This window comes from Coffea arabica, chromosome 2e (genome assembly GCF_036785885.1).
Source record: "Coffea arabica cultivar ET-39 chromosome 2e, Coffea Arabica ET-39 HiFi, whole genome shotgun sequence".
Taxonomy (NCBI): domain Eukaryota; kingdom Viridiplantae; phylum Streptophyta; class Magnoliopsida; order Gentianales; family Rubiaceae; genus Coffea; species Coffea arabica.
The window spans coordinates 18,803,985-18,831,456 of record NC_092313.1 but is presented as its reverse complement, the minus strand read 5'-3'; the positions used below and the strand labels follow the sequence as shown (position 1 = coordinate 18,831,456).

At 38.3% G+C, this 27,472-nt stretch overlaps 2 protein-coding genes and 2 long non-coding RNA genes across 4 annotated transcripts; 2 read left to right on the top strand and 2 right to left on the bottom strand.

The window, feature by feature from the left end:
• Positions 1–531: 531 nt before the first annotated feature.
• LOC113731593 (uncharacterized) lies at positions 532–2,792 on the top strand. Its single transcript, XR_003458563.2, has 2 exons — positions 532–1,210; positions 1,970–2,792. It is a non-coding gene; the product is annotated as an uncharacterized lncRNA (long non-coding RNA).
• Positions 2,793–3,308: 516 nt separating this feature from the next.
• Positions 3,309–4,428, bottom strand: LOC113731592 (uncharacterized). Its single transcript, XR_003458562.2, has 3 exons — positions 4,046–4,428; positions 3,775–3,868; positions 3,309–3,606 (listed from the first exon to the last, which is right to left on the bottom strand). It is a non-coding gene; the product is annotated as an uncharacterized lncRNA (long non-coding RNA).
• An 8,350-nt stretch (positions 4,429–12,778) lies between these two features.
• On the bottom strand, positions 12,779–15,127 carry LOC113731591 (uncharacterized). Its single transcript, XM_027256949.2, has one exon. It carries the CDS (start codon positions 14,725–14,727, stop codon positions 13,096–13,098), a length of 1,632 nt encoding a protein of 543 aa, XP_027112750.1. The 5' UTR covers positions 14,728–15,127; the 3' UTR covers positions 12,779–13,095.
• A 2,154-nt stretch (positions 15,128–17,281) lies between these two features.
• On the top strand, positions 17,282–27,359 carry LOC113731590 (fatty acid amide hydrolase). The gene is made up of 21 exons (XM_027256948.2): positions 17,282–17,816; positions 17,903–18,049; positions 18,176–18,285; positions 18,357–18,417; positions 19,102–19,292; positions 19,370–19,499; positions 19,635–19,712; positions 19,786–19,933; positions 20,902–21,014; positions 21,104–21,179; positions 21,891–21,962; positions 22,817–22,868; positions 23,839–23,919; positions 24,004–24,087; positions 24,222–24,325; positions 24,465–24,557; positions 25,185–25,253; positions 25,522–25,586; positions 25,806–25,867; positions 26,818–26,913; positions 27,040–27,359. Exons 2-21 carry the CDS (start codon positions 17,971–17,973, stop codon positions 27,100–27,102), a joined length of 1,827 nt encoding a protein of 608 aa, XP_027112749.1. The 5' UTR covers positions 17,282–17,816; positions 17,903–17,970; the 3' UTR covers positions 27,103–27,359.
• The last annotated feature ends 113 nt before the right edge of the window (positions 27,360–27,472 follow it).

The window sequence follows — 27,472 nt, the reverse complement described above, 5'->3', positions numbered from 1 at the left end:
ACTTAGTGATTTTTATTTTTATTTTATGAGAAGCCTTGAGGACATACTTAGACAAAAGAAAAGAATATCCCAATCAAAATTGAAATAGCCTTGGAAGAGGTTATCCAATTTTAAGGTCATAAGAAGTTAAGATATTTAATCTATCAAATTAATAAGAATAATTATACTTATAATTATCAGTGTTGATATTAAAATAAATTTGTCACTTATACAATACTAAAAAAAATGATGACTCTACTTTTATTGATTACAACATTTATACTAACAAATTCTAATTTCTAAAAACTATTAGCCAAGCTATCACTATCATTATTACGGAAGTATATGTTTGAATAGTAGGTTATTTAGAATAATCACCGTAACACTTTTTGCAACTGATATATGTGACCATTGAAATAGAGCAAATGTCTTCTTTTTTTAATAATGCAGGTAAATAATTTTTAGGCAAATAGTTCCTATCCACACACGCAATGCTGTTGTTACCTTGGTAAATCAGAAAAATCAACTCTCCTAATAGAACGAATGCTTTTTTTTTTTTTTTGAGAAAAAAAAAAAAGAAAAGCAGAGAAAAGCGCTGTGTGTCCATTTCGCCGGTATACATACATAGGCACATAAAATAAAAAAACGTTGAATAGAAAATGAGAGAAAAGTAAAAGAAGGCAACTAGTTGTTGAAAAAGGCAAAGTTGGGAATTCACACGATACAGCAGGGCGTTGCCGTAGCTTTGCCCACGTGTGTCCCACGATTGACAACCGAAATCAACTCTGGCATCACACTTTAAACTAGCATACATAGGAGTATTTTATTTGTGGACAAGTATTTTTTTTTTAATTGAAAGAAAAAAGGTGACGGTATAAAAAGAGTTTATATTTATATATATATATATATATATATATAGATATATGAGGACCCAGAGGCAGAGACAGTTCCAATCAGGACGGACACTTCCCTCTATTAAAAGCAGATCTCATCTCGTGTCTAAGATGAAAGATGATACTCTATCTATGTGATTTCCTCCTCCGCTGTCACTTCATCGAGTCTCTTTCCGCGCTCCCGTGGAAATGCCGTGGAAGCCAAGCCCCGACGAGCTTTCCCTTCCAGATCCCTTCTTCTTCTTCTTCTTCTTAAGGAATATTTTCGATCCAGAGGGAGGCACCACACATCCATCGTCTGCAGAAGAAACCTTAAACCAATATCCGCAGAATTTGAGGTATGGCGCCCTGATTCAGCTCTGAATTCCAAATCTAATTAATTACCATATTTGTTCTTTCAAATCTTTTGGAACCACTTTTTTTTTTTTTTTTTGCCTTTTTGGGACGGCCTGGAGGAATAAACACTAGTGAAAAAGCAAGGCAGAAGTGGCACTAGTAAAAGTTCTGCTGCTACGTCTCTAAGAATTTGCACCATGACTAGTCAAATGACTCCAAACAGCTGCAGATTACTGGTTTTCGTTTTGATTGATTGATTTCTTCTCAATAAATTTGGGGATGAAAGATCATTGAAAATTAATTTTAAACGAAATTAATAACCAACAAAGAAAACGAGTTAAAATGACGGGCGTTCACTTCAAATACTACTAATCAGGTAGTGTAATCCTCTGTTTACTTCAAGTTCAATCAAAGGTTTTTTTTTTCTTTAAAAAAAAAAGTCATTGGTTGAACCGACTTTCATGAAATATTAAAATATTTCTAGGAGGAGGTGCTGTCAGCTGGACCAAATAGACAAAAACAAGCCTAACCACAAACAAGACCCCACCACCACATGCTTAAGTTAGAACTATTTTCTGCCGTCTCATTTTGGGGCCGGACGGCCGGCTACTTTGAATTTGAAAAGCCAAAAATATGAATCAGAGTAAGTCGTCTATTCATATCATATCAGAGGCCAATTGTAGCAAAGATCGAGACTCGAGAGCCTCTATTCATGTATATATATACTAGTAATTCAAGACAAGGATCATCTCGTTTTGCAGATTGGCTTCTTGAGCAGGATGGGGATAGGCATACTTTGGTCTGTCTTATCATTTGACTGCAAAATTGACAGCATCTAGGGGCTGGGGGACGAAGATATTGAACTAGACTGGAAAAACTGAGGAAATGAGATAGTCTTGCTCATTAAAAAAGAAAAGTTCAAGAATAGTGAAAAAGGTGGAAATAGATAGTTTCTGGGCATTGCATGGAGAGGAAGGTTTTGGAAGGCTCTATCCGGAACCAGAAACACAGGAGATCCTGAACTCCCGTAGAATCGGAACAAAAATAGCCGCAGAGGCTACAAGACACTGGATATTCCCGCAGTCCCTCCTCTGTTAAGGTGCCATCTGGGGCGGCTGTGCACACGCGGCAAAATAAGGTGCAAAAGTAGCAGAAATCCGAAGGGGGATCAAAAAGGTGCAGAGGTTTTTGTACAAAGTACTACGTAGTATTTATTAGAGCTGCTTCTCCAAGAGTTCAAGTTGGAACTTTCAAGTCTGTCGGGGAGCAAACGATTGAAGGCGATCCATCCATACGCGATATCAATTGGCCGGCCCCCTTTTCCAAGCCGTAATCGCAAGCCACGATTATTCTTAATTTTGACAGTAACTGCACCTCTGGGTCCGCGCGTCCAAGCCGACAAAAGCGCCTCAAATTTATATAGATATAGATTTTCTCTTCGAGCAGGTGGTTGTTGGCGTATAAATTTACGCCTATGCCCATGATTATTGTGCATTTTAATTATAGCAAATATGCTACGACTAGCATCAGTTAATAATTCTAACAAAAATAATAAATATAACGTTAAAACAAGCATTAACGGAAGGAAGGAAAATACTAAATACAAATAATTACATTGACAATCCTTCTTAGTCAAGAAGGTGAGTTTATTTTTATGAGACCAACATGGGATGGTTCTTGAGGAGTCATTACTATATTGAGCATAATAGATTTTTTGAGTGAAGATTCTATAACAATCGGTGAAAAAGGGCATCCATCCACAGGACCGAATCACAGCTCTCTTCCCGCGAGATCATGCCACTACTTTTTGTGAGTGCCTTGGATTCTTTTCTTGTCAAGGCGGGTTATCGAGATTCTTAAGCGTAGTGATTACTGATTCAACGTTACAAACTCGCAGAGGATCTTAGTCGTGACAGGTCGGTTTCTTTGGCACCAACTTGGGTAAAGTGGTACTAGTGTATATTTGAGCTGATCAGAAAGAGAAAATGACACCCATAATTATTACCTCTTCTCTTCTTTCTTTTGGGAGCATTTACTTGGCCACGACTGCTTGTCATATGAACATACATATATATATACACACACACAGATAGTAGTGAATACTTTGTCACAACCAAAATAGGGGGCTGGTCAAGGATTGATCCCTAAAAATGCAGAGCAACACAAAGAAATAAAGGTACATAAATGAGTATGAGTTCGTAGCAGCACAAATTAAAGTCTTTACGCGACTTAGATTTATTTTTCTTCTGTCTGGTCTAGAAGAAAAAAGAGAAGTAAACATAAGATTCGGGCCAACCAGGAACAACTGTGAAATCACAATCCTGGCTAGGTCACGAAGATAACAGAGGGATCGCAGCAACACTCGTCCAGAAGAAAACAGCAACATAAAGCCGCAAGGCTGCAGAATATGTATAGCACACACGAAATCAATCCACATCCCTATTATCTAGATATAAAACGGTAGTGTAGTAAATTTGATCATTCCCATAAATGACCCAAAAGAAAAAAAAAAAAACAAACTGAAAATGTTCAGAAAACAGAGGAAGGTTATCTCCCGGACGCGTACCATCCCTCGAGAAAACCAGTCCCTTTCTTAGGTGGGGGAGCAGCTGTATATTGATACTGGGGTGGTGCCATCACTGGAGGCCCCTGATAATATCCTGTCCCAAGTCCCAACAGTTATGTTCTGAGCTCTAGTATAGCACAGCAAAGATAATATATGAAACTTTTTTGGACTCCACACTTATCGAATTATGTTATGTGGCAGTCCATCACTACGAAAGCATCAGTAGAGTAGAGGACAAATTGAGGACTTTCCGAGAAAGTGTTTTATTTACCTTGAGGAGCGTAGGGATATGCATACTTTGGAGGCTCGCTCATATTGATGAAATAATCAGGCTGCACAAATATATGTGCCAAACGAAACTTGGAAGTATATATGAATCTGCGGGGAAGGGGGTTTTAATTTAAATACAGTAGCCTGTTTTTATCTGCTAGTGCAAACCTTTGGATATATATACATACATACAAATAGCAGAGGAGAGGAAAAGTTTCAGGAGAACAAGGCATTAGATTCTTTTTCTTCTTTCCTGAGGAAAAAGAATCACTTTTGACAAATGGGCAGGAAAAAGAAAGCTCTAGAGAGAGCTGGGTTCAGTTTGAGAATTTAGACCAGAGTTTTTAATTGGACTCCCTCCCAAGCAGCTGTGATGTAATTTGACATTGGGGATTTGTAGAGTACCATCCGATGACGGCCTCCCCAATCAGCGTACGTAAATATAATGTTGGGCATATGGCAAACGTGGCTCAAAGAAATGCAAAAAGGGCCTGTAAATCAATCCCCATATGCTTATCCTTTACTTGCATTCTAGTCCAAAGCATATATTTGACTATTTCCCCGCTCCTTTATCTTCGTGAAATTCCAATATTGAACTTTCGGCTCCAGTAGTGAAACGAGGAATTCGACATTTTTTTTTTTCCAATGGTCCTTCTCTGTCTAAAATTTGTACTAGCTTTTTTGCTTTCGGTTTTGGATAAAAATCAAAGAAGGGATTCAACACGGATTTAAGTTCCGCTTGAGAAAAATTCAGTGTGATATATAAATATTTCAATTCAAACTCTTCCAAGTATTTCTCAAAGAGAAAATTATTCCCGAAGCATAACCAAGAGAATGACAGCCATCAGCTAGAGCTGTAATCGAATCAAGCTACTCAAAAACTTGATTCGGACTCGGGTTGACCAAACTCGATAAGCCGAGCAAGTCGACTCCGAATATTTAGATGCAATGCTCAAGGCTCAACATCGAGCTTTTTAATTTTAATTTTTTAATATATTGTTATGAAATGTTTCAGCTCATATAAAATTTTTTAATGGGCAATAATATTTTTTTGCTCAAAAATTGTTAAGCAAAATTAAATTTTCTGACTCGAACTCGATAAGGCTCGCATGGATTCGAGCCAATGTGAGTCGAGTTCGAGTTCCAATAATACTACTCGCTCGAACTCGAGTTCGAGCATTCCTCTTGCATGTCGAGTCGAGTTCGAATATGGCGATACTCGAGTTCAACTTGAATCGATTACATCTCTACTATGAACTATCATCAACTTGATCACATCCCTGCAATGAGCTAACTTCTTGATTTAAGTTCCGTTTGACAAAAATTTAGTGTGATAGAATACTTCAATTCAAACCCTTCTAATAAGTGTCTCTCAAAGTTGTATGATTGACTGGTGTCTGAGTTGAAAATTATTCCCGGCCGAGCCATGACCAGGAGAATGGCAGCAATCAGAATGGAGGCCCAGCTATGAGCTAACGTCAACGTTGGAAGATTTTTCAGAAGAAGAAACGGGCGGGAATGGACACACTAGAATATGCACGAAATCAATCAATTTTATTCATCAGTACTTGGTGGTGGTACGGTATATTTCTTCAGTTCTTTGTTTCTTAAGATTGGCAAGCAATCAAGATGTGGTGCATGATCCGATATTCTGATATTAAACATCCTTTGCTTTTGGTTTTTGATGTTGCGGAGGCGAAATGCATAGACTTCGAGCTATGGATATATATTAAAAATTAACTTTTGATATTTAAGATTTCCTCTCCGGATACAATAGTTGCTTCTTCTAGCCATTCAGAACAGGTATCCGTCAGAAACGTTCGAGCGGGGCAACAACCGGAGGAGAAACGGCGCAAACGGGCCTCTCCGATTGAATTCGGTCTTAGTTGGCATTGGAATAATCACAAAGTTTTATAAGAGCTTATTACATCAAATATATTATAGTATAGAGGAGGCAGTCCTCTTCAATTCCCTTGTGGGGATAGTGTTCTTGGGAAAATGAATAATCATGGGGATTTTTAGAACTCTTCTATTGCCGCCAGCCAGCCAGTTTTATGATATGAATCCTGAATCTGAATGCCACAATTGGGTTGGAGGCGGAAATTATGCCCCGTTTACAGAGATTCCTTTTCGGAAACAACATATACACCGGTGCAGGAAAGCTGTCAAATCCAAAACCACGAGAAATGTGAATCTTCTAAATTAAAAATTGCCAGATGGTGATGGCGGTAATTGGTGCTTGGCTAGCCAACTTTTTAAAAGAAGCGGCTGGCTGGAACACACACGGTTTTCCTGCCCCACACCACACGCTGTACTGTAAGAGATCATAACTAGCACTGGTAGAGTGTTTCTTAATGCTCCCTTGGAATTGATCATTTTTTTTTAAATAAATTTTTTAAATATAATAATATAGTAATATATAAATAAAAATAATATAAAAATATTTCATTCATATAATATATTAAATATTTTAAAAAATATTCTTAATAAAAAATTTTCATTTATACTGCTACAGTAAATATTTTTCAAAAACACTTCCAAAAACAACTAATCTAAACGGAGGGAATAGCGACCTCAAGAGGAATTCCTTTCCACTCTTCTTTTCCAATCACCTTTTTTTGTTGTTGTTTTTATGCCTATTTGCCCTTCTTTGCGGTACGAATGACTTTCACATTTCCAATTCGTGGGATTGGCTTTTTCTTTTCTTTTCTTTTTTGTTGGGGAGGGGGGGGGGGTGTCCTTTCAAGTTGCATTTGTTTGCATTTTATAGATCCAAGACAGTGAGAAAGAATTAATAGTATAGCTTATCTGGAAAAAGACAGCACTCCATTCACAGACAAAAAATTAACAAAAAAACAGTAATTAGATGCACATAGTAGTAAATCATGTGTATATATCGTAATTAGATTCACATACCGTTTGGTCGCATGATCAGCTGAGTTGGACGTTTCTGTCTCGAAGACTAGAATTTTCGAGGCCCAAAACATAACGGGCCTTTCTGCAGATTGTCTGGCCCCCCGTGAGTATTTTGGTTAAATGTTTCATCCTAATTGGATAGAACGGTTTGACAAAAAAAAAAAAAAAAAATTGGATAGAACGACTGTGAAATACCCGCTTTGTTCCCAAGTCTCAACATCTATTATACTGATTGTCCAAACAAATGCCTGGACAAAGTTTTAGTCGCGTCGAAGTGGTAAATTTGCTTAATTTGTGATGACGGCCCAAAATGCATGGGCTTTTGATGGTGTCCTTGTGTTTATTCAATTATGGAAAAAGCGAATAAGATTTTGCATCTAATAATCTTTTCAAATTCTCCCATCGCTTTAAGACAAGAGTAATACCCAAGCACGATGGGACGAGGGAACGAACGAGTTTAGTGGTTCGGAAGCAGAAAATGTGAGTAAAGGGTTTCAGATTTGAACCCTTCCGCTTAATTACATTATAGTGGGGTCGAAAAGAAAAAAAGGAGATCATTTAAAATCAAAAGGAAACTTCCCGGAAAAGTAGTAGTGTATGAGAAGGCAATAGCATCTTTTCGACAAATGGACTTGTTTTCACTTGATGGTCACGCGTCAAATTCATTGACGAATCAGAGAGGAAATTATTGTTGATGTTTAGGGGGGAATTCATTACAATTGCTTGTCTAATTTATAAGCAACCCACATGGAAAGCTGGAAATATCTAAACCAAGTCAAAGAAGGTCAGAGAAAATCAGGCCATTATGTTGTAAGTATTCTTGGCCATAGCTAGGGACGAAGAACAGGAATTTAATTGGGAAATAGACAAGGACACTTTGATGTTGCCGATGGAACTAAGGTGAGTATTAAGCGTGAAGCAGGGATATTTTTGGTCCTTCAACAGTTGAAAACTGGTAGGGATTTCATATACCGTGTGTATAAATATAACGTACGTATGATCACTCATTTTTGAGCTCTTATAACCTGCTAACAAGTGGAGCATCATTTTTGGCATTGTAAAGCCAGAGAATATTCAATCTTTTTTTTTTTTGGTCTAAACCACCCGGTATCCCTTTCGCACTAATCCGGATTCGGCCCGGGGAGCGCCCGCAGAGTTTGACTCTTACTCGAGGGTGAAGGCCTGGCCCCGGAGAGAATATTCAATCTTTACGCAGCGAGAAACTTAATCTCAATGTCTAAACAGATTCGCGAAGACTCAGAGGTTCAATTAGAAAATGACAGTTTTGACTTACAAAGCCAATCCTTTAGACACATGAACACCTCTACTTACTTTAGACAAAACAAAAACATTTCTAAATCAACACGATGCACTTCTGTATACCCTTTAAATTTTAATGTACGTACAGATATTTTTTTAAGGTTTTGTTTGGATAGCAATTTTTCACTACGTTTTTCGTGAACATATTTTTCAATCACTTTTTTATCTCACATATATTAAATCGTTACAGTAATTGTTTTATAAAAAATCTAAAAAAATATAATCCAAACAAGGTCTAAATCTTTTAATTTGCACCTTATGTCTCACCTGATGATAAATTGATTAAAAAAGTGACATTAAATGACTTGACTGCTCCTAAAAGCCTCTCTTTATTTATATATATATATATATATATATATATAGAAAAAAAATAAATATATTCATTTTTAATCACCATCATGAATCAAGTCAAGTCATGCTCCCGAAACAATAATAATAGGTGACTACTGCTGCTAAAAGTGACATTCGATGAGCTGACGGCGAGTGAAAGCAATGCCGGTGTGAAACGGAGACGGTCAAGTCACAAGTGGGTAAGCAGCGACTACATTAATCGGGAAATAGAGAAAAACATCTAAACTTCTTTTTCATTCCCCCTCTCGTCTGATTTGAAAGGAAGAAAATATCCAAAACTCCGAAGTCTTGAATCAGAAGATTAGAATTGGCGGGTGGGACCTGATCCATGATGCTGCGTTGCTTCTATGAGAATACATATCATCCATGCATGTGTCAATCTGTATATCTGCGCCTGCGGAAATTCAATCTGCCGCTATTCCTTATCTCACTTTTCTTAGTTGTCTTTTTTTACTTTTTCCCCCTTAGTTGTCCTGTAGTGAGTAAATATTTTAGCAGACTAATCTCTCTTCCGGTGGCAAGGCCCCACGAGAGAAGACTACAACATTTAACTCAAAATTTTGGCGCTTCCGTCGACCCCATGACGTGGATACCCATGATCTAATGTTTTAAAACTCGAATTTTTAATTAAATCAATGAGGTGTTTGAATCAAAATTCAACTCTGGTTCAAAAAGTTTTTTAAAAAATAATTTATATAAATAAATATATATACACACAAATACGACATGCAATAGATTAATTTAAAATTTTATTTGATGAAAATTTTAATATTTTCAAAAATAAATTTTTAAATTATAAATTGAAACAAATAAAATTCATCTCAATCTCAATTATATCTACCAACAAAAATTTTTAAATCCAACCCAAAAATACCACAATATTTTAAAATTATACAAAATTCACGTGTATGGGAATTAGACGTTGTGAGTTTAAATTTTAATTCACGTTTTTTAAATTTAGATTTTGCAACTTCAAAAAAAGAAGAAGAAGTTTGGAGTTTGAAGGAAATCAGGAGAATCGAAAATAGAGATGCAAACTTGATAAAAAGCAAAAAATGATATGAAAGTGAGTGGTTGTGGCAGTTAATAATTAGCCTTTAGAGTTAAAGAAATATAATTTTATTTTTTTTATTTTTTTTCAATTTAATAGACGAAAACAAATTAAAAGATGGAAGAAAACATCAATAAATTGAATTAAAGAGGTTTGATTAAAAAGGGGGTGACAAAAGAAAAGATGAGAGAAAGAGAGTTGAAGATTAAAAAGAAAGAGACATGAGAGGATGAGATTTTGTAGAGAAAATTGAAGAAAAAAAGATGGAGATTTGTTTTATATAAATGTGGTATAAAAAGAGATTAATTGAATATAAAGGTGCAATAGTTATTACGGTGCCCTTTTATAGCAAAGGTCTCGAGTTTGATTTTTGCTAGCTATATTTTGCAAAACTTTAAAAAAATATTAAGGGACGAATTGAAAAGCGGGAATCACCGGTTCGACCGATTTTGATGGGATTGACCAGTTATTTGACAATTTCAACTGTAGTGTAGAATTGGAGCGGTATCATGACTGATTCGCGGTTCAACCGATCGGTCCGATCCGATTTTCAAAACATCGATAAGAACAGCAATTAAAGCGAAATCTTTTAAATTATTTTATCTCTTTTTTTTCCCCTTTTTATTGTTTTGTTCTTTGTGTTTGGGGGCGGGGAGGGGGAGCAGAATCCGTTACATCATTACTAAAAATCAGCTCGTAGTTTTCACTCTATCATCTAAAGTTCTCCTAGTGTTTTGGCTATTTCTCCAGGGTATAAATGGTGCCCCCACCTTTTCTTTTTTCATTTGAGATAGAAGAAAAATCGATCTAGCTGAATTGGAACTCAAATTAGGTTCCATATTAGAACCAAAACAACAAAAATTTTCACTCTCGACAATTCGTTTTTCATTTTTAGTTATCATTAGATTTCACCACTGCCTAATTAATGTCTCTGTCAGATAAATTATATATTGATACTTCATTTAGAATAGAATAGAAAAGGCTAAACTTAAACCAAAACCAACAAAATAAGTTACTAGCTGTTAACGATCACTTTGGACCGTTGGCTACCACCAAAGACTTAAAGACTTTTAAGTCTTGATGGATTTTAGAGGTCAAACGTTCAAACCTTACCTTCATTCAATATGCCACTATATATAATTTTGAACAGCGTACCCGTATGATCTAATAGGCTAGACTAACTGTCCCCTGATGTAGGCTAGGATAGAAATAAGTTAGACTAATAGCTCCCGAGGCCTCTGCTGTTAACAGTTGTCGTCTGATTAAAAAAAAAATAGCTCTTAACTGTACTGAATACTACTAAAAGTTACTAGGTGTGGAAATGGCAGTTGGATCATGCTCCCGTGCTTATAGGCATTCATGCCAACAACTAGCGTCCACCCTTTTTGGGAGCAGGATGAGAGCTAAGGTAAGCTGCATCGCAACCGTCTATAGCTTTCTCAAACCAAGCATGTGGCCAAGTAGCCAACTCGCTGGCATATATTTATTATATTTAAAGCTAAATTCTTAGCAAAGCAAAATACCAGTGGTGGTGGTGGTGGATATCAAAAGCATTACGTAGTAGAACAAATAAAGACAGTGGTAACACATATCCAAGAAGTGTTGCAGCTTGGCCAAAAGTACGTACATCTTCATAAACAGCAATGCCACGTTCGGGGATTGATGGGATTCTATGGACATCACATGCTTTGAGGAGGAATCCTTGCTCGTTTACCTGACCTAATCATTTCCACTGCAGATATTCCAAGTTCAGTATTCACATGGAGGCCAACTAAACAAAAATTACTTCACTCTCGAGTTTCCGTTTGAGGATCTGCACCACCCTCCGCCAAAGCAAAGCTTCATCCTCACAAGTCCAACTTGCCATGCAAGAAACACAAGGGCCCGGTTTGGATTAGATTGCTATTTTTTAAAATTTTTTTAATAAAAAAAATTATAATAATTTAACATATACGAAATAAAAAAATAATAAAGAAATGTGTATGAACTCGCAACAATTTTTTATTAAACAGAACAATTGGCATATGCATATCTCCTTTTTCTCCTGATGCTCAGCCGATGAAAATAATCAATTCCCCCCTTCTGCTTATTTTCGGAGGCCCACAAACGACCAAAATGGCCAGTAATGTGCAAGACTTCCCGAGGAGGGTAGTGATAGATTTTTTGACTCCCTTGGTTGGTTGTAGACTTGTAGGAGGGTAGCTACAACATGCAGGATTTTGGCAAATGATTGCGTGAAACTTAGGCGTTTCCGTTCCCAGTTTAAAGCACAGAAGAAAAACATGCAGGATTTTGGCAGCCAAAGCCTATTGTCCTCTTGAAAGCTCTTAAAACCGAAGAGAAACAGATTCTGCCGGGCAAGGTGGCATTTGTTCTTTTGTTATTGCGTAGTATTTTCTTAAACTAGAATCAGCGGAAAGATTAGACATCAATGAACAGATCAATCATCAATATGGGCTTGCGTTCTCCCCACAAATGGCATTCTTAACTTGAAACTGAAAAGGTCCACAACCTAAAAAAAGTAGTCCTATGTTAGGGATGATAATTGCTTTCTCTATCCCAAAAAGAAAAAAAGTTATAGCATTTGGACAAAAATGATTTGAAATATTATTTTAAAAAATATATTATATTAATACTTTTGCGAGATGAAAAAATAATTAACAGTATAAAAAAAATTAAAAATTATGTTTATGACGTAAATAAAATAATATATTTAAAACAATTTGCATATGTACCTGCCGAAAAAATCAGTGAAGAGAGAGCAGAGACAAATTAATCAAGGGAATTACCCACAGCCTATGCCAAAATTGAATAAAGAAACGATGTAGCGGCAGTCACTGGGAGTAGAGGGAACCATCATATTGCATAATAAAGGCTCGAGAATCATTCCATCTTCCTCATCTTCACTCATTTAGTTAGTACTAGTACTGTTATAGTACTCGGCGGATCGGATCCTGTCTCTTCCCCCACACACCCCCCTTTCTCTCCCTTTTTTATTTTTATTTTTTTTAAGTTTTTGTCAAAAAATTGAGTAACAAATCGACCATAATAACCAAGGGAAAAAAAAAAAAGAAGGAACAATCATAGACAACGCCCTTGACCCCCAACAAACCAAAGCCGATATAATTTCCACGTCAATTTACATAGAACGCTAATTCACTACTAAGATCTAAGGAATAATGGAACTTTTTCTCAACACAACAATGACATAAAGAGGAGCAAAAACCAAAATTAACAATAGTACTACTACAAAAGCAGCAGCAGCAGTAAATCCCTGCTCATATGATTTTTAGCTCTTTTTTTATAATTATTATTTTAATAACAGCATGAATTTTATTTTACTGCTTTTTTACTCCGTAACTGTAATTATTACTCGCTACTAGGTAATAGTAGTACTTATGCGACGTTCGCTTTCACAAGGAAGCTTGCGTAGCCTTCGGAACAACCTTACCCGCTTCCTGATTTAGCGCTCTGACGTCACCCATGGTAGCAGCAGCAGTGGAAGCAGCCATGGCATGATGATATTGTTGTGCTTGTGGTGATGGGCCCCCCATTACATTTACGCCTCCCTGCGCTGGATAGTACACCTGTCTCCCAAGTCCACTATCGTACGCCACCTGTCCGTACCCCGTCTCCGTCACCCCAACTCCGCCTGACGTCGCCGGTCTCACCATCCCATATCCGTCTGTGTAAGCCCCCCCTCCTCCTCCTCCTCCTCCTCCTCCTGTTATTTTGGTGGGCGGTCCTTGAGGGGCAAGGCTAGGCGGCGGCGCCGCAACGGACTGTACCGGAGCCCCCATTTGCGGTGCAACATTGTACGGCTGCTGTTGCTGCTGCTGCTGCTCCCGGTACATCTCTGGCACCCTCTGAACGGTGTAGTACCCTTGCCCCGTGGGCCCAGTCACCGGTCTTACCATCTGCGGGTGGTACGCTCCCGCCGGAGCTGGGATCATGTATACTTGCTGATCTGTGCCGAAAGTACTCGCCGGGAAAACCCCACCTGCCACTTGCTTCTCAGGCGGCCAGTATCCTGCCGTCGGTATGGCCATGGTTCCGGGCAAGGATACCGGAGCAACCTTCTCCGGCACCTTCTGAACGTAATACTCACCCCCGCCTCCCACGGGATATCCTCCTGCGAGATTATCGTCGCTCTTCCTGCGGTACAACCCCTGCTGCTCTTCAATCCTCAATCTCTGAAGATCCTGAATGTGTTTCTGGATCGAATCCGACCCGATCACTCTGTCATCCAAAGCCGGACCCGGAATTTCATGCTCATGCAAAGCCTGTTCAGCAACCGGATCTCTTAATTTCACCCCAGCCGGAAGCGGAGGAGATTGCAGATGCTGATGCTGATGCTGATGTTGATGCTGCTGCTGCTGCTGCAGAGGCGGTGGAACCATTCCTTTCTCCAACCCGAATAAGAAATCCACATTCGCGGTCTGAGGCGGAGACGCAGTCACGGCGGACGGCGGAGGAGTCTGAATAGGCCCAGAGTTCAAAGCCTCCACAAACCTCTCTTTCTCAGACTTAATCACCTGATCATCAGACCCAAAACTCCTCGCCCCAACGGCCGTCGGCGACTGCGACGGAGGCGCAGTACTCGCCGGAAACAGAAACAACCTCAACCTCGCGGGCTTCGGAGACGCCCTGTAAAGCCGATCATACTCATGCATCATGTGTTCAAGGTCGTCATCATTTGTCACGGAGATCAACGCATCAAGATCTTCCCCGGGAAGCTGATACTTGAACGAAACGCTGGCGCAATCAGACAGCGACGATAGCTTCGCGATCAGAGATGCAAACGTAATATTACGATCGACGGCTAGGATTTTAGTCTCGCCGCCTACATAAGACAGCAGATTGTCATGGGCGCGGGGGTGGATTTTGCCGCCATAGCTACACATGAATTTGACTTTAGAGGCGACGGATTGTTGGGGGTTCTGGGAGTCCTCCCAGGGGGCTGGGTTTTCGAAGTCAATTTCGCGGGACCGGGGAGAGGAATCGCCGGAATCAGGATAAGACGGCGGGTAAGGGTAGGTCTCCATGGGCCCTACGTCACTGGAGAAGAAGAGAGAGTGGAGAGTATTGTATAGCAGAGTGGAGAAGAGGGAGGCAGTGGTTGAATTTGAATGGGTTTTTTTATTTTGGGTCCTTTTATTTCTTGAAGTTTTTTTTTTATTTTTTGGTCTAGACTTTAGTCCACTTGATTGTGGGCTGGGGAAGAAAAGAGGTTAGGGAGACGGAGGATGGTGTTTAATTTGGGTTGTGAGGTGGGGTTTGATAGGTTGACCTAAGGTCCGTGCGGGGAATGGATGACGTGGTGAGAAGGTAGAGGTGGAGAGTGGTGTGGGTGAGGGGGAGATTAGAATTGGTTTTGGAGATTAGCCGTGTAGGTCTTGGCACTGGGGGAAGAAGCGTGGGCTTGCCCTCTCCCTTCCCTCCGGCGGGAAGTTTGGGGGCTGTATTTATACATACGTTGATTTGATTTTTTTTGGGGGCTGGGGCGGGGGGAACTGGAAACTGGAAAGGATTCCAGGGTGGGGGAGATTGTTGTGTGAATCTTGACTTTTGAGCGTAATGGGACTTAGTAGTAAGAACTTGGGGGTACTAGTACTCAAACTATTCATTTTCGGGACTAAAATGCAAAATCAAACACTTGTGGAGTCCCCCCGTTCTTTGGCTAAATTTGGAGTTTTGGACAAGAAAGGAAAAGGGCAGGCTTCCTCATCATTGCACACCGAAAATCCAATCATCGTTTCATGAACAATGATGAGTGGTAGCAGTAGTCGATACATTTTTCCTCACCTTCACAATTTTATTTTGAACAGATTAATCTAACTGCTTATTCTGTCGCATCAATCGTGTATTCTATTTTACTTATTATACAATATTATTACTACCATTCTGGATCTTTTGGTTAACGCATCAATCATGTGTTGTTAGTTACTAATGAATGGGTCTTTCCACCCAAAATCAAAAGCCTACTCCATATATAAAAGCAGGGCCTGTTTCCAGAAGGACCAGAACGTGGCCTTCTCTCATGAGTCATAAATGAACATGGTCAAATGCACGTCCTCAAGTCACCTGCATGTTTTATACAAGTTCTTCGGGTAGTATTACAAAATAGACATCTCGTTTGTACCCAAAAAGACCAAAAAAAAAAAAAAAAAAAAAGATTTATAATAAAGGAAAATCACCACCATTCCAGCGTAGTATGTACAAAGATAATTATGAAAAACAAAATAGTAGAAAATCTTGTAACCGGTCGCAGAAGGAACCAATTAATGCATTCATTGGGTGTCAAAACGGTGCATCCAACCAATCCAAGATAACTCACTATTGAAGACGACAACAGTTCATCTTCATCATCCTTTCCTTCAGCGGTGCCTCCGGGCACTGTTGGCTGCGCGACCCAATTGGACTGTTCATTCAGATGGGCCCAAGCACCCTCGGGGGGCCAATGGCCTTGGGCCACGTGGCAAAAGGTATGACGGATCACGTTCTTGTCGGAACGTGGGGGAAGGGGGGCCCGCCAAGCGGGCCATACAACACAGGTCTTGGATTGCCCAGGTCTTGGATTGTCCTTTTTCTCTCCTCTCCAGATCAAATCCGGACCGTCCATCCGGTCCTTCTCCCACGTCCCCCTCTTTCAACTTTACCTTTAGTTTGGGATTCATTCAACTCCTACTCCTAATCCCGGACCCAGTCATATAAGCTTCCTGCCATCATTTTTCTAACCCGGATAGTGCCTAACGAATGACATCTGGAAATTTCCTTGGACTGAATCTTAGATAGCGTGAAATATCTTCAAAACCAACCTTTTTTTGAAAAGACTTTGAAGGCAACTTTATGGGCAATAGAGTAAGTTCGATAAGATAATAATACTTAATAGCTTTCACACATTAATACCGTCTTGAACATGCCTCAATTATTGATTTTAATCTGTTCTATCCTTTACGGGAGTGCAATCGAATAAACTGCTTTTTTGTTTGAATAATGGATAGTTTAGGGTGTAAACTGATCACTTCCTATACAGAAGCGGCATTTAAGCCATTAATGGCATTTTTGCTCCGTGTTGATGGCATTTTTCTATTTGTATTAATTATATATATATTTTTTTTGACAAATTTTCAACAGTTTATCGCACCCACATATATAGAAGGGCACTATGGAAACAACGTATTGAAACACGCACGATCACGTTGTACTTTGCGTTTAACTATTTATATTACAATTTTCCTCTTTCATTTTTACCCCTCCAGGTGTCGGATGAAATTTTCTCAAAAGTCAGCTGCGAAGTGTTTGTTTTTATACAACGTATAGGATTTGTACGAATTTTATAATCGGATAAATTATATTTGTACCAACTTGAGAGAGGCGTCGAGGATGCAATTCAACCTCCTGTTGTTGCTGGCAGGACCAAGGGCCAAGCCCAAGCCACCAAGGCACGTCTCTCTCGGGTTGGATCATTTGCTACTACTATACACCACCAGGCCACCCAAATGATAAAGCTCTTTTTTTTTTCAAAAAAAAAAAAAAAAAAAATTGAAAAAAGAGAGTCAAGTCAACATGGCAGAGCTGAGATGTGAGAAGGTCGTCTACCAAATCGAAACATGACTGCAAATCCGATTCCGATTCTGCAGGAAACAAAGTGCAAAAACGTTTGTTTGCTATTAACGGCACGCCAAAACTCAACGAGAGACTGGGACTGGAGAGTGGCGAAAGCGACATGCAGAATAAAAAAAACCTCTAAACAAAGAACCCAAAAGTCTCCAAAGAAAACGTCACAAAATGAAAATGGAATGGAGAGAGGGCCGAGTTGACACAGTGAGTCTTTGTTGTTATCTGACGCCATGTACGTAACTTAAACTTAATAGCAGTAGCAGGAAGTAGGTCAACCTTTCCTTCTCTCCCTCCTTCTCAAATTCCTCCTTTGAGTCTTTTCTATCAGGTCTCCACCCACCTTACTTCCTCACTCTCAACTCTCAACTCTCAACCTCTCCCTTTATTGTTTTATTTATTGCAGACCGCTATTCTCTTCCTGTATTTATTTCCCATCGATTTCTACTTCGGCATCTCGATCCTCAGTCTTTGGTGGGGATTCCCTTGTACAAGTTTTCTACTAAATTTAAAGGTATGTAAAGCAAATTTTGGCGGTTTTTTTGATTCATTACGGAGTGATTAGGTCGATCAGTTTCACTTGTCTGATTTCTGATGCAGCGAAGCAGTAGTATATCACTAGAGCATCATCATCACTAGAGCATCGTCGGTTCTGTTGTTTTAATCAAATGGGGAAGAAGCAAGTAATGTTGCCTGCAGCTGAAGTCGACTTGACCGCTGTCAAATATGAATTTGAACAAGTTCAAGGTTCTGTTTTTGTTTTTTTTCCCCTTATAAAGTTGAAATTGAAGATTGCTGTTGTCTAAATGGTGTATTCATTGTTGAATTAGATTGTGCTTCTGATTAGCAATTAACGACGTGTTGATTATGCAGCTCCGCATTTGACTGGATTTTCGCTCAAATTGCTTGTGGGGTTACTAGAAGCGCCATTCATTGGTCCCATGCTTATATCTCATTTGAAGAAGCAGAATAGGGTGGTCGAGGTCTGTGCCTTTTTCAAGTCTCAAATTGTTTCTTTGCCATTATCATTTTAATTGTGTGTTTATTGTCACAGATGTTGAGAAATACTGTCATCCCCGAACCTCCCATGTTTAGACCTGAGTTTCCTCCCCAAGGTTCATTCTTACTCCTTTCCTTTACCTCTTCTTGCCTTGCTACAATATTCGATACTTAATTCTAGGAATTGCCTCTTTTTTGTTTTTGTTTTTTTTTTTAATGAAATTTCATTATCTTTTCAACCATGCTTTATTGCGTACAATTACAAAACCAAACGAGTACAAGTGAACAATATTGCTTTTATCTACCGAATTTTGCATGAAGTTACGAGGCATTCCATCTACCTGCGACGCATTGAGTAATTTAAACTAAGAAGTAGTATTTGAGGATGACAGAAATATAGGAGATAAAGGAACATGCGTGGTTTCTGGTACGCAGTGACAGTTCCTTTGGAAAGTAATGCCTCTTCCTTTTGCTTCCTATGTTCTTATATATGCAAGTCAAAAGAATGAATGCACAAAGACAAATGAAAAGATTAAACCGAAATGGGTGATTCACCTCTAAAATTCTCACACAGAAATGGGTGATTCAGTGCAAAAAGGGCCTGTAATGTTCTCAAAATTAAGATTTGCTGATGCATTCCCATTAAGTCCTCCTGGGCTCCCTGGTGTCATTTCATGCACAAAAATCAGAAGTTATCTGACAATACGGAACAAGGCACGAGTTTGTGGTCGAGCTTGCCCTTCAAAAATTTTATATCCTTCTAAGATGCTTCTGACCAAGATTCCATAATCTATGTTTAGAACCCGAGTCTGGTGTTGCTCATTTGGAAGAAGATGGAAAACCAGAAGACCGAGTTGAATTAGCATTGAAGTGTCTTCCACACTACGATCCTGATGAGACATGGATTGCAGATTCTATTGCATCTTTCCGCTACTGGAAGATTCGTGATTATGCATATGCATACAGATCTAAGCTTACCACCCCTTCCATCGTAAGTGAGTTTAATTCGTATGATTGTATCTATTCTTCTCTTATATACTATTTTCAAGAAATTAACTCTTTGTCTAGGTTGCTGAGCGGTTCATTGCAGCAATCGGGGAGTTCGACAATAAGAATCCATCAACACCATTACTGATTTCTTATGACCCTGAGGATATAAGAAAGCAAGCTGCAGCTTCAACACAGAGGTTTGAGGAAGGTATTGTAGATTTACAACGTCACTAAAATATCTTAGGCTATTCTGCGGCTGAATCTTATCTTATATTTACTTAAGTAATTGAAGTTTTTTGGTGTTAACTCAAGACTGATTCCCCTCTGCTGAGTGGTTCTCCAGGAAAACCACTGTCAGTATTAGATGGGACATTCATGGCTATCAAGGATGACATCGATTGCCACCCTTATCCATCCAACGGTATCATTTTTGCTTTCTATTTTCTCCAGTTTCTTTTTGAGTAATTAAGAAGTTAGTGCTTTGTGATCAAAAGGTGGAACAACATGGTTACATGAGGTGCGTAAGGTGCAAAAAGATGCAGTTTCTGTGTCAAGGTTAAGGAGCTGTGGTGTGATTTTAGTTGGAAAAGCCAACATGCATGAATTTGGCCTGGGAACAACTGGAAATAATCCAAATCATGGGTAAGTTTTGCAATTATGCAACATTCTGCAGTAGTAAAACGTTATCGTCATTGCACATGCAAACCATGGATCTAAGCTTTTGGGAGTGAAAAATTTGCTCATCTTCAAGTATAGTCTATTTTTTAGGTCCTAGTGAATAGATGCTTGGTTTGTGTTGGTTAGTTCAAGACAGAAATGCAATCCAACTGATAATCCCTTTAATGCAGTCCAATCCAACTGAAATGCTACTGAGCTTGAGTACCTTACTGAGATTTAATGAGATTTCAGAACTTTCTTTATGTAGCAATTTCAGGATTCTAGATTTTACTTCTTTATTTTGTGATGCTTCTGCACCATCTTATAGCGAATCTGGTTCATCTTTTTCCTCACTTTTATTTTGTTGGTATTGGTACATGTTTGAATCTTATTTGGCTCAGAATCTTTGTAGTATTTGTTTTCACTATGATATTATTTAAGTACGACTTCCATATGCATTATTAGTGTACAGATTTGTGACATTGGATATTGTCGTTGTTTAACACTTAAATGATATTGAAGCCCCAGTTACTTACTTAACAGAGTGCTACAGAGGTTTATGGTCTTTCAGGGATCTGCCAATGTTCATAATAATATATATCCTAGATATAGCCTGCTATTAATATAAAGTCATGAACCAGAAACATCATGTAGTATGGTGCCATGGCTAGGGTTTTTCTTCCCTATCTTCTTCTCTGCCTTGCTTCCCCCTCCTTCAAACAAAGTAAAAAAGTAAATAGGTAAGGGGGGCTTGCATTATGTGGATGGTATGTTATGGTAAACACCTAATTTTCTTTTCCCTTTAGACTGAGCTAAGTAATCTGACTAATGATGACAAACTTGCATTGGCTAGTTCAGTTTTTTACTAAATTTTTTTTTGGAGGGAAGATTTGGTTTGCACATTTTTTTGGCAAATTGATGTCTAACTGAAAATGTTATGTTCCATATCGCAGGACTGCAAGGAATCCCCACGCTCCAGATAGGTATACAGGTGGATCTTCTTCAGGGCCAGCAGCAATTGTTGCTTCCGGACTATGTTCGGCTGCATTGGGAACAGATGGCGGAGGTTGTACACTAACAGCTCTTTAGGCTTCTGAATCATTTTCTTCACTTTTATCAAATCCTCCTAATTCCATATGGTTACTCAAAAGGCAGGTTCAGTACGTATTCCATCTTCTCTTTGTGGTGTTGTTGGCTTGAAGACGACATATGGCCGGACTGACATGAGAGGGTAAGTCATTAATAACATGACACTTCCTTTAGATTGAACTGTTTCTCTCTGTACTATTTTTTTCCTTTTGATTTCAAGTCACATTTTCTCTTTCAGAGTGGTCCTGTTTGAGTTGTTTAGGTTGTAAGCTTCGAGTATCTTCTTTGGCCTACATTTGTGTACGTATATATTTATTCTACCATCAAATTTGATTAGATCTTTGAACTTATTTTTATTCATTCTGAAAAGGAATTTTCTTGTTCTTCAAACATATGGAAATCTACAAGAGCCATGTAATGCTTGACTTTTAAAGTATTTTTCCATCAGCTCGGAAACTATAGAAATAAATACATTGTCATTACTGTATCCCCCATCACAAGTAAAGTCCAGTCTGAATGTGGATGTCAATCATATGTCACATTATTTCTCATGTTGGCTTATTTTACAATGTTGTAATAGCATTTTGTATTCCCTTATCTGTCTTATCAGCATTGTACTCTTGACCATCTTGTCAAGCAAAAGTTTATTCATCACTTATGAAAAGTGAAAAGTTTTAGCCCTCCATCTTACAACTAGTTTGGAGAACAGAATCCCAAATAATTGAAATTTGATCAGAGAAGATGTGAGATAAATTGGGTTGTTCAAGTGCAGATAAATTTTCTAAATTGTTAATTATCTCATGCAGTTAAACTGGACTATGTGAACTTAATATCTCTCAGCTTTCTGTTTCAGGGCATTATGTGATTCAGGGACTGTAGAGATTATTGGGCCTATCACATCATCAGTTGAGGATGCATTACTTGTGTAAGTGATTGATGTGTATGAGCTTCTTTGTATGCTATCCATACATCACTTTTCTGCTATTTTTATGTTGTTACATGGTTAAGCATGGAGTGATTTAGAATACAAATTTATATTATTATGTTCCTATATAAAGTAGTTTTCACTTCAATATCTTTATATGTAAGATTGTCCAGCAACTGTATCTGCATGGAAATGGGACTTGAATGAAGTTTGGATCTATTGGATGGGTTCAAATGCCTCCTCGATGAATTTAGTGGATGCGGGCAGCTGAATATAATCTTTAGTACACTTCTAAATTAATTTTTTGAAGTTACTTTGAGCTAAATACATAGTATTCCAGCTGGATTATCATATTTCTCTCATTTTTATTCTGGTTTCTAACTTGGACTTTAGCACAAATAATGTGGTCGTGTCATCATTTCAAGTCGTTAGCTTTGCCAGCACAGCATGTGTTTTCCCTTTTGTATGCATCTTAACACCTACCTGCATGACGCATGGAACCAAGGGAGCCTTTGACAATTTCTTGCATGTACTGTTAAATGAGACCCAGGCACAATGAAGAGGTGGAGGCTCTAAATTAGAAATCCGAGAGAAATGTCTGTCAAGGCATGGAAAATACCTGGAGAGAATTATGACTGCATTAAAACCAAGGTCAAACTTTTCTGCCATTTTGGAAGCATGAAATCAAGTTAAAATAGCCCAGGGCTTTATATAGTAGTTCAAAAAGCATTTGTAAAATATCTGATATGTTAAATTTAAACAAAAGCAGTAGACTCTTTTGTTGCTTAGACCATAAACTCTGTCAATTGGAAGATGATGTATCCTGATTGGTTGGTGTTTTGACAACTTTTCAGGTATGCAGCAATATTGGGGTCCTCTGCTGCAGATAGAATTGCCTTGCGACCTGTATGGTCCAAACTGTTATACCAAACTGTTATACTTGCTTGGCTCTTAAGTTTCCTTTTCCAGTTGCGAGTCCAGTTATCTTTTTGTAGCCAATCCACAAATTTTATTCATTCTTTATGCATTTTCAAGGTACAACTTAATGAAACAGAACAAATGGTTAGCAGAATATATCCCTAAATCAAGTTTTTTCTTTGATTTTTGCTGCACGAATGGATTTTGTTTTTTTTTTTTTAAAGGAAAGAAGGACATCCGCAATTTACAGAAGCACATTACTTCCAATAATAAATAATGATTAAATGGTATCTTATGCTAAATGAACTTGAGATAGTCATTCACCGAAAAAAAGGATACACAGAAGCACATTACTTCCAATAATAAATAATGATTAAATGGTATCTTATGCTAAATGAACTTGAGATAGTCATTCACTGAAAAAAAGGACACACAGGGTATTAAACTGATCTTTGCTTTTCTGCAATTGATGCAACTTTAATATTGTTCTCCTTTTTCTCCCAACATTTGAGATTTTGAGGATGCCTGATTTTTAACACACTTCTCTTCCCATGTTTTTAGTTACACGAATTTAGCTGAAACCTGAAGGGAATCAAAAGACTTGACTAAAAGTTGAAGTTTTGGCTAATTGAATATCTGATTATTAATTTTATAACAGTACTCAGAAACAGTTTCCAGAAGCTGATGCCCTGTTAAGTCAAGTTTAGGTTACATACTAGAAATTTCATGCTGGTTAATGTTGAAGAGGTGGATGTAATGAGTAGTTGTATTTGATGGTGCATCAAATGAATAGTTTAGAACCAGCAATTACTCTAATAAGTGTCCTATGCTGGTGTCAAGTTTGCTGTTGACTGATCTAAAGTCAGGGAGCATGATAAGATCTTGTTACAAGTTACAGAAGTGTTGTTTTTTATTCTACAGTACTAGTTATCTTCTTCATTTTCTGATCCTTTTGCAGTCTCTTCCTTGTTTGCCATATTTGTGTTCACATGAGGGGTTGAATGCTGTAGGATCATTGCGGTTGGGGAAGTACACAGAGGTATTTCTTCTCTCATTTTCATCAGAAAATTAGTAATTTAGTCACTCTCAATTACCATTACTGGTATGTAGCTTCCTTCTGCAGTGGTTCAATGACGTTTTCTCAACTGATATCTCCATCAAGTGCGAGGAAATCCTTAATTTGCTATCAGAAAAACATGGGTGCAACGTAAGTCAGTTGCTTTGTGCACATGCTGTTATTGAACCATTAAGTGCATCAAATCAGAGTGAGAAGTTGTTTCCTGATATGTGCATAAACAATATGCTTTATGCTTCTAATCTTTTAGACCTTCTGTCATTTAGATGGTGGAGATTGCTATTCCAGAGCTGCATGAGATGCGCACAGCTCATATTCTTTCCATTGGTTCTGAATCGCTTTCCTCTTTGACTCCTGATTTTGAGGATGGGTATGAAGCTTAACTTTTGGATCGTATGATTCCATTTGTGTGTGCTCTACTTGAGGACTTTGAGTTTGCTAACTTTGTAATTTTTCTCAAGTGTTTGATGGTTTGAAAACATTTAATGTTGCTACCTCTTGTTGTGTAGGAAAGGGAAATACTTTTCACTTGACACTCGCACAAATCTGGCACTTTTTAGAACATTCACTGCATCAGATTATGTTGCTGCCCAGTGTTTAAGGTAAGGCATATTATTATGATCTGTAGTGTTTTGTGATTAAATCAATATCATGCAAGTACTTTCTGGGCCACATAATTAATTACGCTTATGTCCGATTTGATATGTTGTTTTTTTTTTCCCTTTACAGCTATTTTTATAACCACATTCACTCTCACACCCATGCACGGACCTCTGGAAATATTCAAAAATTTGATTTTACAACTGCAGTTTGTTTCAGGGAAAATGACAAACTTAGACTGGTAAAGGTTGCAACCTACTTGTCAAACTAATGTGTTTGTTATTCCAGACTATTGTCTTGAGGATCAAGGTTTTTTTTTTTTGGTTAAATAAATTATTCGTGTTGTTATGTCATCCAGGTAAAGTTTTCTTCTGCTTAAGTGTGCATGATTTTGAAAAACTGAGACTTGGTATCTCAACCATCTTACTAATAGTCACCCATTGTTTCTTCTAGAACTTTGCTTCCATAATTTACTGTTAATTAGGAAAAGGCAGTTAGCATTATGATATCTTAAAGGTTCGATACTCTCCAGGAAATGCAAGTGTTAGATTACTGACACTCACTATAAAATGCTATTTTACTATGAATTCAGCATAGGTTTGAATCTCATCTTATATATTGCCATACAGAAGAAGGATAATGCACTACCATATGGAAATTTTCAAGAAGGTGGATGTCATTGTTACCCCTACAACAGGGTATGTGCGAGTTCTACTCTATGGTTCTTTATGATATGATTCCAAAATATGTTTTTGACTCTTTGGCTAATCTCCTGCCTATTGTATCCGTCATTCATTCGATCATCACTCGTGGCTCTTCTTCCTCTTCTCCTGGTTTTCACTTGTCACTCATGTAACAATCAGCCAGAAAAGCCCTTTCTTGAACATTTTTGTTTATTTCTTTACTGTGACAAAGCGGCCTCTTTCGAGCAAACTCTTACTGGCATATGAAAATTCCCCTTTTCAGCATGACAGCACCTATCATACCACCAGCTGCCCTTAAATCTGGAGAAACAGATCTTCAAGTCTCAGGTTGGTTGGTTTGTTTTATCATCATGCAAACTACTACTAATTTGTAATATCTTATGTCAAGAGATCTTGCAAGTGTTTGCACTTAACTAGGATGCTTCAAGTTATGTAAAATCATTTTAGCTGTGCAAACTAATTACTTTCAGTTAAGAATGTTATTACTAGAACATTAATTTGCTTCAAGGCTCCAGTATGACCATATTAATGCTTCTTCTTTTTCAGGAAATCTCATGCGCTTTGTTGTGCCGGCAAATCTTCTTGGATTGCCTGCAATTTCTGTCCCTGTAAGTGTCTCTTAGTTGCTTTGCTTTGTTTTAGATGGCAAGAACACCAGAGTGACTCAACATGTCCTGCCTTTAATAAATGATTCCCCTGTTCCCAGATTTCTTTTGTGCTTTGTTTTTTGGGCATTGTCTATGCTCGAGCATAATATTTTTCCTAAAGGTTGTTCAACCTCGTTGTGAAAAAAGCACTTATGCCCCCTGACGCGTAGAAAGCTTATTCTCTTCGTCATGCAAAGTAGGTAAGCCTAACCAAACATTAGGTTTGAGTTCACATTGAAGATAGACTCCAGGTTATATGAAGTGTACGATCTCTTGACGTTGGATCTTTTGTGGTTCATTAAAGTATTTTCCTTCATACTTCTGCAGTTATACTGTGTTTACCCTTAGACACTATTTCCTTGGTCCAAGCATCTTGGCCTTCTATATCTCTTCCATAGCTAGTTCAAAATAGTGGAACGTCTATTTTTTCCAGTCACCCCCTAGACTGACTAGCGTCCTGGGCTTTTTGGATCGCCTTTGGTCTTTGCACCTCGTAGTAGGTATTATGGAGACTTGTTTTGTCAAATATATCTGTAGTAGGTATTATGACATTTTTCTAGCCTCCCCAGCAAAGTGAATCTAAATCTCACTAGTGTTGCAAGATTCTACTCTACAGCGTCCGTAATCTCCGACTATGTGATAAAGTTCATTAAATATATTCTGCAAGTGGTTAGAATCTGTGCGATGTTTGGTTCTCTTTTTATACAGGCCATGATGAACGAACCTGTTGCACATACTAATATAGTGACTTCACTAACTATTGGAAATCTCTGTTTTCAACTACTTCACAATTGAACTGATCCTTTCACTTCCAGTGCCCACAAAATAATACTTTTGGAATTTGATGGGTCTACTATGAGAACCCGGCTTTCTCACGTTTGATTATTGTGTGACAAAATGCTGTATGTCAGGTTGGTTATGATAAGCACGGACTCCCAATAGGTCTACAGCTTTTAGGTCGTCCGTGGGGTGAAGCTTCTATTTTACGTCTAGCTGCTGCCATAGAGGTATTGGTTTAGTTCACATACAAGAATTAGATTTTGTATCTACATTTAACAATTTTTGTTGTGTGGAGCATGACTGTCTGTATATCTTCAAAAGACTGAACCGGCTTGTTTTATCTGCATTTTCAGGAGATTTGTCCTGAGCCAAAGAAGAAACCAGTGCAGTTCTTTGACTTGTTAAAAGGGAACTAGCTAAAAAATGAAGGCCTTATATTTGGTTGGTCACTGGTGCAGTCTGTGAGGTGCCAGGAAGAATATCAGCCTGACAGAGTCTGGCAAAACTAGTTGCATGCTTGAGCGGTTCAATAGTTTGAAATGCAGTGGCGTTGCAAAATAATGAATCTGAGTGACATAAACTTTGGGAAGAAACAAAATGTTGAGCAATCTGCATCTGGCCGTGTCTCTTCTGTTTCCTTGCAATTGCAAAGCGCACCTTGTCTCTTTCGTAATTTTTGTTCTTGAGTTTCCATTTCTTTAGCATGGGAACACGGTAATAAAGAGGACAGTCCATTTGCTTCAACAAGGAAAGATTTACATGGCCTCTAAACTGTCTTGAATTATA